General features: G+C 48.9%; 1 protein-coding gene across 1 annotated transcript in view; it reads right to left on the bottom strand.

Annotated features, from left to right (window-relative positions):
- Positions 1 to 1765: 1765 nt before the first annotated feature.
- Positions 1766 to 10284, bottom strand: part of LOC112233729 (immunoglobulin superfamily member 3-like) — a 169116-nt gene continuing 160597 nt past the window's right edge. The window contains exons 7-9 of the mRNA XM_042319803.1: positions 6173 to 6583; positions 2949 to 3398; positions 1766 to 2306 (exon numbers count right to left, since the gene is read on the bottom strand). Of these exons, the coding sequence (XP_042175737.1) occupies positions 2056 to 2306; positions 2949 to 3398; positions 6173 to 6583 (1112 nt within the window). The 3' untranslated portion in view covers positions 1766 to 2055. The remainder of the gene's footprint in view (positions 2307 to 2948; positions 3399 to 6172; positions 6584 to 10284) is intronic.

The raw sequence follows: 10284 nt of genomic DNA, 5'->3' as shown, positions 1-10284 counted from the left end.
GAACAAATCTAGCATTTCTATATCTACGACATTTCGGTGCCTGTTACTATGGACACACAGCAAAAGGGTTATCATGATTTTGTATCTGTGTGGTACGGTTGCCTGGCAACGCAAGTAGAAGAGCAGTTCTTGGAGAATTTCAAAACAAAAAGAAGATGTACATAAACTATGCAAAACAGTATAAAATAAAACATCTAAATGAAAGGTTCAAAAATGGAAATAAAATTGCCCACTTGAAATTCATTTGAATGGTGTGTTGGTATTGTTAATCTGATGTTTTTGGGGGGGATGTTTCTCTCTCTCTGTGTGTGTGTGTGTGTGTGTGTGTGTGTGGTAAGCTGCATGTACTTCTACACCCCTCTAGTGATGATATGCGTTGTGTCTCACCGCCCCTCTACAGGAATTTCTGAGAGCTGAACAGCTTGTTTCCATTAATTAAAGTCTATTAAAGATTGCATGGGGTAGTAATAGCAGACAACGTTTAAAATGGCAGAGAATCTCATTTCAGTCAATAATTTCCACTGTGTCAACTGTGCCAAAAACGGCTCAACTGGTTTAACATAAGCATAAAAATCTCACTTTATGCCTACAAGGCCCATAATCCTCCAGCAGGGGGTCGGTAGCCATATTTACAGAGTGCCTCAGAGCCAATCGGCTTTGCTCGCCCGCTTTAAACTTCAAACACTTGTTGCAGAGGGAAGAGTGTAATAAGAAGGTATTGGCACTAAAATATCCTTCATGTCAAAAGTATGCAGGACAGAGAAGTTCATGTATCCTCCTCCCTTCTCTCTCTCTCTTTCTTTCCCTCCCTCATTCCCTCATTCTCTCTCTGTTTGGAGGGGAGGAGCAGTGCATTCACACTGATGCCTGGTGTCTGGCAGTGTTCAATGGGTTGGCCAGGTCTGTCTCTGTCTGCCAACGCAAACACACTGAGGAAACAGATGGGTGAACACACACACTCTCACACATTGTCTCACACACACAGTCCACTTCCAAGCCACCGGGAGTGTCTTTGTGTTTTAGTGTTTCTGTGGCATTCCAGTCCACAGCTCTGGAGTCGGTGGGAGGAGGGCCTTCGCTAAGGTAACTAATGTATAAGGCCAAGCAGTAACTGCTCTGAGATCAGTGCTAAGTCCACTGAGCACAGAGAGAGACATTTCTTATCATCCTCACCAGGTCCACAGTACAGAACAGTACAGTATGCACCTATACTATAGGATCCTTGACTTGTTATTTCCCTGTTTCCAGATTGTTCCATTCTAGAGTGATCTTCACATCTTTTGAAAAACAGACCACTGTTTCTGAGAAATAAAAAGAATAAAGTATAGCTATGAAATCCGGTTTTCCACTGGACAGGGAGAAAAGAGAAGGAGAGAGAAATGGAAAAAAAGAGAGCAAGAGATAAACACTCATACTTCCAAACCACACACACACGTCCTGCATACACACGCGTCCTGCATACACACACGTCCTGCATACACACACGTCCTGCATACACACACGTCCTGCATACACACACGTCCTGCATACACACACGTCCTGCATACACACACGTCCTGCATACACACACGTCCTGCATACACACACGTCCTGCATACACACACGTCCTGCATACACACACGTCCTGCATACACACACGTCCTGCATACACACACGTCCTGCATACACACACGTCCTGCATACACACACGTCCTGCATACACACACGTCCTGCATACACACACGTCCTGCATACACACACGTCCTGCATACACACATGTCCTGCATACACACATGTCCTGCATACACACGTCTGCACATTCCAAGCACACACACTTTTCCACATGCTCACACACTTTTCCACATGCTCACACACCCACCCACATGACAGAGCTGCTACAGGGTAACTCACAGACAGGCAGACAGGGGGGTGGGATTACACATGGATGGACGGATTGATTGACAGCTTGGACACAGAAGTGATTAGACAGGTGGAGGTCCGGAGTAGCCCCTCCCTGGCGTGGTATTAGTTGGGTCCGCGATGAGGACTATGGGATGAGGGCTATGGATCTGTCCCTTAGTCCACTGAGCCGGGGTGCAGGCTGAGGACGGGTGGGTCCAGGCAGGTGGGGGAGTAGCTGAGGTGGGGTTCTTTGATCCACAGTAAAGGGGCGCCGTTCTTGCTCTCCTGGGATTTGCTGTGTCTGTGGCTCTTGTAGCGCACCAGGAGCACGGCGATGATGAGGATGCCGAAGATGGGGAACGGGTAGAAGAAGACAAAGTAGAAGAGAGAGTCGTTGGAACATACCACCGACTGCAGGGTGGAGACTGTGGGGAGAGAGAGAGAATGGGGGGAGAGAGAGATAGGGAGGGAGGGAGGGAGGGCAGAGAGAAGAGAGACAGGAACGGTGGTCGGAGAGAAGAGAGAACAAGAGAGGGAGATAGGGAGGGAGGGTGGAGAGGAGAGAGAAAGAGCGGAGAGAAGAGAGAACGAGAGAGAGAAAGAGAGAGAGAGAGAGAGAATGAAAATAGGGAGAAGTGCAAGGTAGAGAGAACAGAAAATTGGATGGGAGTGTGATATGGATGAAAAGATGACATCAATGGAGAGCATTCCATTATGGTGTAGTTTGATGTTTGTTTGGCATGTTACTTTTAGCAGCCTACACAGTAGCTGTGACTGTGTAAGTACTACCTCAAACACCAGAATCACCAGTAAGATCAGCACAAGCCAATGCTCTTATATTTGGTCTCTAGAATAATAATGATACAAATGGGAGGAGTTGGTTGGCCAGGGTTGCTGTTAAACACTTTGTGAAAAAAACACTTTGCAGCTGAAATGTCAACAACAATAATACGTCTCCATTCTATTGCATTGCCTTTGTTTTTCTAGCCCCGGGACATTGTCATTCGCCATGTGGCACTATCTGTTTTATTCCTAAAAGCACTACAGAAATGTATTCATTGATTTACCCTGCTGGATCACGTTGACGATGGTGACATCAGAGTTGTTGGTTGCCAGGCGATACCATGCGTTGCGGGGGTTGAGCAGCCACTCCTCCACATGACAGTAGTAGCGCCCAGCGTCAGCGGGTCGCGCCCCCTGGATGGTCAGACTGTAGAGGTCAGAGGTCGTCCTCTCAAACTGCAGGCGTGAGTTAGGCCCCGCCTCCTCGATTGGGCTACAGTTCCCGTTCCCGAACACGGCGTCGTGTCCGATGGAGAACACACAGGCCCGGTTTCCCTCGTCAACATCCCCCTGTTCTTCCTCCTCAGAGAGCATGGAGGAGCGCTCCACATACCAGGACACGGAGAAACGGGAGTCTCTGGAGGACTGGGAGGGAATGCTACAGCCCAACCGGATGGAACTGGACTGGGACACGGTGATATTAGACTCGGACTCCTCTACCTGTAACCGCACCTCTGTACAGAGAGAGTGGGGGGGGGATAGAAGAAAATGACAATTTAAAGCCATTTATTGGGGCAGAACAGCAGAAGAATTGTCCTGCCTTGAAACAGAAAACATTACACTGAACGATAGATGTCGATGTGCTTCAAAACATTATGTACTTCAAACATTCAATACACATAATTGACAGTAGATAGCAAAATCTCTTTCGCTGTCAATTTTACCTTCCCAACTACCCCCAGATGCCCAATCCAAAATCATCCAAAATTAGACTAACAGGGTTAGTGACCCCACCAGCTGTCCGTGGCCTTTCCAGTTCTTGGTTCCCCTCCAGGGCCGGGCCTGCTTCTTAGAGGCTTCTAGCCCAGGGGGAGAGTGTCTGTAAGGGATGGCTAAACTCCTACAGGGCCTGCACACTGACCCAGTTACAACAAGTAAAAAAGAACTGAACTTAAAAAGACTGATAGATCAGGCTGTTCACAGACTGTAATGTTTCCTCTGGTTAAAAGAGGAGAGGAAGCTGGCAGACAGACAGACAGACAGACAAGGGGAGAACTGGCATCTCGATCTCATCTTATCTCCCTGTTCTTCTGACAGAGAACCATTTCCGTCTGACTTCCTGGGTGACTGCATTCTTTAGCACCTTAATGAGACTCTCCTAACGACCCCCTGGGAAATCAAGCCTGGAAGTTTGCCACCCACCTTTATATATTTATATAGCACATGTATAACTATATATGGAATAAGAGCTCCCTGATATTGTGTTTGATAATAATAACCCAATCCCCTGGTGAGCCTTTGGATCCCGAAAGGCACATCTTACCTCTGAGAAACACAGAGGTAAGATACAACAAAAAAAAACATCAAAGTGATTCACTGATATAAACACACACGCAATCATGCATACAAACACACAGTCACACACATGCACAAACACACACTTGGGTCGCTGTGAGTTGAAAGCGACAAACAGATATATGTATGTGTGTCAGTGTATGTGTGTGTCAAAGTGTGTGTGTGTGTGTCAAAGTGTGTGTGTCTGTGTGTGTGTGTTTTTAAGCATTAATGTAATTGGGGGAGTAGTGTCCACTTTGCTGCTTAAATAAAAGATGAGCACTGTTGCTCCCTGCCCAGCTTCAGCCCTTCTGTCTGACCTTCATGTTGCAGTCGGGCAGATGCCACGGACACCCTGCACATTTCACCCTGCATTTATAATGCCCTGCTCACAGGACCCCTGGCACAACAGATGCTTTCAGAGATGTTACGGGGAGGGGAGGGGTGGGGAAAGGGGGGTTACCCATGTTTGTTTGTAAACAGTCAAATAAAATAAAATAGTATTTGTCACATGCGCCGAATACAACGGGTGTAGACTTTGCCATGAAATGCTTGTTTTTGAGCCCTTCCCACCGATGCAGAGCTATATACAGGGAGTACCAGCACCAGATCAATGTGCAGGGGTACGAGGTATTTGAGCTAGATATGTACATGCAGGTATCAGGATAGATTATAGTATGAGGAAAATAAAGAATGGTGTCGCAGTAGCAAATGATAAGTGTAAAAAGTATGTGTGTATGCTTTGTGTCAGCATGTAGGGCAGATAGTCCAGAGTGTGAGGGGAGGAGTTTGGGGGGCATGGGGTGTAGATAGTTGGAGGGGGACTTGGAGGTGTGTAGAGGACATGGTGGGTCAGGGTTAGTGGGTTGGAGGTGAGTAGAGGACATGCTGGGGTCTGGGTTAGTGGGTTGGAGGTGAGTAGAGGACATGCTGGGGTCAGGGTTAGTGGGTTGGAGGTGAGTAGAGGACATGGTGGGGTCTGGGTTAGTGGGTTGGAGGTGAGTAGAGGACATGCTGGGGTCTGGGTTAGTGGGTTGGAGGTGTGTAGAGGACATGGTGGGGTCAGGGTTAGTGGGCTGGATGTGAGTAGAGGACATGGTGGGGTCAGGGTTAGTGGGTTGGAGGTGAGTAGAGGACATGCTGGGGTCTGGGTTAGTGGGTTGGAGGTGAGTAGAGGACATGTTGGGGTCAGGGTTAGTGGGTTGGAGGTGAGTAGAGGACATAGTGGGGTCAGGGTTAGTGGGTTGGAGGTGAGTAGAGGACATAGTGGGGTCTGGATAAGTGGGGTGGAGGTGTGTAGAGGACATGGTGGGGTCTGGGTTAGTGGGTTGGAGGTGAATAGATGACATAGTGGGGTCTGGGTTAGTGGGTTGGAGGTGTGTAGAGGACATGGTGGGGTCAGGGTTAGTGGGTTGGAGGTGAATAGATGACATGGTGGGGTCAGGGTTAGTGGGTTGGAGGTGAGTGAGGGTGTGTGGGGTCGCAGTTCTGTTCGGGAGACAGAGGCATAACATTGATGGGCATTAGGGGTTGGAGGGGTGGACAGGTGGGTTATCCCCCTCGGCTCTAGTGCCAGGCTATGCCCATCTGTGCCAGCTGGCACCAGAGCCACAACGTCCGCTCTGCCACCTGAGCTCTGCCCAGGACAGTTGATGTGGTCATCAGAGCGAGACGGCCTTGAGGACAGGGCGAGAGTAGAGAGGGGAGGGTTGTTAGGCACAACTGGTCACTGCTAGGAGGTGACTGAACCACATGGGCAAAGAACAGCTACTGTTAACCACGGAGAAAGACACAGAGATAGAGAGACAGTGACCGAGAGAGAGAGAGAGCGAGAGGGACTGGGCTCTTGCTATATCTTTTGGGAAGATATCTGTGTGTGAAGGCTGAGGAGTCCTGTGCCAGTTTGTACCAGCCTCCCTCCCCTGATCCCTCCTTCTCTCCTCTTTGTCCTCACCTGGCTGTCTGACGAGGACCTGTGTGAAGCCTGAGGAGTCCCGTGCCAGTCTGTACCAGGCTCCGTCTGGATCTGTGAGCCACTCCTCCACCAGGCAGTAGTAAGTCCCAGAGTCGCTGCTCTCTGCCCTGTTCAGTGTCAGCGCATACAGCTGTGGCGACATCCTCTCTGCCTGCACCCGCCGCCTCAACCTCTCCTCGTCTGCGTAGGCGCCATACTCAAATGCACCTGAGCGCTCAATCCTCAGCAGGAGCTCGTCGGCCTCGGCGCCTGTCGCGCGGCGCACGTACCAAAGCATGGCATGCTGTGAGTCGGTGCTGGTCTGAGAGGCCACGGAGCAGTTGACGCGCACACGGCTGTCCTCCAGGTAGACCAGGGACTGGTTGGTCTTCTGCACACGCAGCTTAGACACTGTGGAGAAAAGGGGAGGGAGGGAGGGACAGGTGGAGAGGAATGAAGGAGGAGGGGTAGATAGAGGAGAGAGAGAAGTTATTTCAACAATAATTTCCCTATTTATAGAAACAAGTGAATGCTGGTGACAGGTATACAATGCAATTTCTGTTTGACAGACGTGTCGAGGCTGTCTTCATTTCCTGCTGAACAGAAGAGGATATTAGTGTGTGGGCAGAGAACAGAGAGAGATGGAGGGAGGGAGGGAGGGAGGGAGGGAGGGAGGGAGGGAGGGAGGGAGGGAGGGAGGGAGGGAGGGAGGGAGGGAGGGAGGGAGGGAGGATGGCTGTCAGTGTACGACAGAGCGAGGGAGGAAGAGAGGCCTTGAATAAGTTGAAGGGAGGAGTAGGGAAGATTCAGTTTAATAGTGAGAGGGGGAAAGATGGATATAGGGAGAGATAAAGGAATCCAGGCTGTGGGAGAAAGAGAAGAAGAGATGGAGAGATGAAGGAATCCGGGCTGTGGGAGAAAGAGAAGAAGAGATGGAGAGAGGGAGAGATGAAGGAATCCGGGCTGTGGGAGAAAGAGAAGAAGAGATGGAGTGAGGGAGAAAGGAAGGAATCCGGGCTGTGGGAGAAAGGGAAGAAGAGATGGAGTGAGGGAGAAAGGAAGGAATCTGGGATGTGGGAGAAAGGGAAGAAGAGATGGAGTGAGGGAGAAAGGAAGGAATCTGGGATGTAGGGGTAAGATACTTGTGGGAGTTAGAGGGAGGAAGAGAGGGAGATATGGAGGGAGTACTAGAATAAGATGTCAGGGAGGTACAGTAGTGGATAGGTTACTGGGACGTCAGGTGTGATATTAGATTAGCTACAGGTACAGCAGGTATGACCAACCGGGTGTGTCTCACAGTGGGAGAGGCTTTAGGAGAGGAAACACAGCTTGTACACACAAACACACACCTTGACTGAACCCCATTCTATCACTTCATGTGCCCTCAAATTCTCAAACATTTCAACAGCTGCACCATCGAGAGCATCTTGACTGGCTGCATCACCGCTTGGTATGGCAATAGCACCGCCCTCAAACACATGGCGCTACAGAGGGTGGTGCGGACAGCCCAGTACATGACTGGGGCCGAACTTCCTGCCATCCAGGACCATTATATCATGTGGTGTGAAAGGAAGGCCTGGAAAATCGTTAAAAACTCTTTCTTTCCGAGCCAACGAATGCTTCCGCACGGCAAGTGGTACCATCAAGTCTGACATCAACAGGCTCCAGAAAAGCTTCTAAGACTGCTAAATAGCTAAATAAATAAATCAAATCAAATCAAATTTTATTTGTCACATACACATGGTTAGCAGATGTTAATGCAAGTGTAGCGAAAATAGCTAACAAAATGGCTACACGGTCTACCCTTGTATTTTTGCACTGTCTCTATGCACACTCACAGGGCAGTGCACACTCAAACACTCACTTCACAATTTGCTCTCACACATAATATGCTTAACATTTATACTGACTCTACACTCATGCACGCCCACTTACATACAATCCTCATATACGCCGCTGCTAGTCTGTTTATTATATATCCTGATGCCTTGTCACCTTAACCCTATACATACAGTTGAATTCGGAAGTTTACATACACTTAGGTTGGAGTCATTAAAACTCGAATGTCCTGAATTTATTCAAATGCTATTTTAAGCTTAAAAGTTAGGGTTAAGGTTAGAGTCTGTGTGTGTGTGTGTGTGTGTGTGTGTGCGTGTGTGTGTGTTAATGCTTTGGGAATAGAGCAGGCTGTTCAATCATGCATCTGTAACAAGGCCATACATCATGTATGGGTACTGCCAATTCCCTTTACAGCTGAATTCTTACATTTATCTGTATGTCTGTGTGTGTTTCAGAGGGTCCATGTCTATGTTAAATGTGTTTGGATGCTCTGCGCGAGTGTGTTTCTTTAATGAGTCTCGTGGGTACCAAACCAAAGTAAGACAAATCCATAATTGGAAACACTTGTCATCTCCTTTCTGCATTAGCTGGTGTGTCACTCAAGCCCAGGCCCTATGCCTTTATGTGTTTATGTGCTCAACAGGCTCTGAGGTTTGTTCTCCTCTCCCTCTCAGCTCTGTGTGATCTCTCCCCAGTGCAAGAGATAGTGAGTGCTGCTGAGATCCTGTGTATGATTTATGCCCCTCCGAGACCTCCGTACTTTTTACTACTGTCAGTGAAAGGGGCGGATTCTGGCAATTGGGAGCCAATCCGATGCTAGATGGTGTAGATGAGGAAGAGATGATCATATTAGAAGTTAACCTTGAACTTTAATGCTGCCATCGCACTTCCCTCCACGCTGGTTTCCAGGGCAACCCCATCTCCCAGGGCGACCAAGGGCGTGGCCAGAATACCTGAAGGAGTCCTGCTGGGTCTCCCAGTCAGGGAGCAGACCCAATTAAACACTGCCATCGCCAGGCACGATTAAACAAACAGTTAATTAACATTCAGCCCCTGACTCTCCAAAAACAGAGTGAGTGTTCTCTCTTTATTGGAAAATTAAACAAGCAAGTAAACAACTGTTTGAAAAGCCTACCCCCTCACTGAGTGTGTCCAGTTTGTCGTCAGAAGGCGTTAATTGTGGCGTGTTGCTGCAGGGCCCAGATAAAGCTTACTTTTATTCCCCCTTATTTATCAGTGGCATAAAGCACACAATGACCACAATCACAGAACCATTCACATCAAGAAGAAAGGCAGGAAAACAAGCTTTGTAAGCGCCGCATGCACGCACTCCCTCTTCCCTCTCCTCATAGCTATATGCCACAACGCGGCGAGGCGGTTCTTTATTTGCCGAGCCAAGTGCAGGAACAGATGAAAACGTCTTGGGGAGGTATTTTACGGTCCAGGGGATGGGGAGGAAAGTGTACTGTAAAGGCTGTGCTCTGCAGTATCTCTCCAACCTCTCACCATCACTCACTAGCAGTCGAATCAGAACACCGCCTATCTGTCTGTCTGCCTGAACTGAATGACACAACATCAATTACAATTCTCAGACCGATGCAAAACAGCCCAACTATAGGGATGTGGAGTATTAAATACTACGCAGGAAAGAAACCTTCCAGCATTCATCCAGACGGCAAACTCACTCCATCTCGCTCTCCTTCTCTGTCGGTCTGTCCAACTCTCTCTCCCTCTAACCCCTTCCTCTCACTCCATCTCGCTCTCCTTCTCTGTCGGTCTGTCCAACTCTCTCTCTCTAACCCCTTCCTCTCACTCCATCTCGCTCCTCTTCTCTGTCGGTCTGTCCAACTCTCTCTCTCTCTCTAACCCCTTTCTCTCACTCCATCTCGCTCTCCTTCTCTGTCGGTCTGTCCAACTCTCTCTCTCTCTAACCCCTTTCTCTCACTCCATCTCGCTCTCCTTCTCTGTCGGTCTGTCCAACTCTCTCTCTCTCTAACCCCTTCCTTCCTCTCGCTCTCCTTCTCTGTCGGTCTGTCCAACTCTCTCTCTCTAGCCCCTTCCTCTCACTCCATCTCGCTCTCCTTCTCTGTCGGTCTGTCCAACTCTCTCTCTCTAACCCTTCCTCTCACTCCATGTTGCTCTCCTTCTCTGTCGGTCTGTCCAACTCTCTCTCTCTCTAACCCCTTCCTCTCACTCCATCTCGCTCTCCTTCTCTGTCGGTCTGTCCAACTCTCTCCCTCTAACCCCTTCCTCGCACTCCATCTCTCTCCTTC

Source organism: Oncorhynchus tshawytscha, linkage group LG03 (assembly GCF_018296145.1).
Source record: "Oncorhynchus tshawytscha isolate Ot180627B linkage group LG03, Otsh_v2.0, whole genome shotgun sequence".
Lineage (NCBI taxonomy): Eukaryota > Metazoa > Chordata > Actinopteri > Salmoniformes > Salmonidae > Oncorhynchus > Oncorhynchus tshawytscha.
Note: the sequence above shows the minus strand (reverse complement) of the source record. Positions and strands in the feature narration are given on the sequence as shown.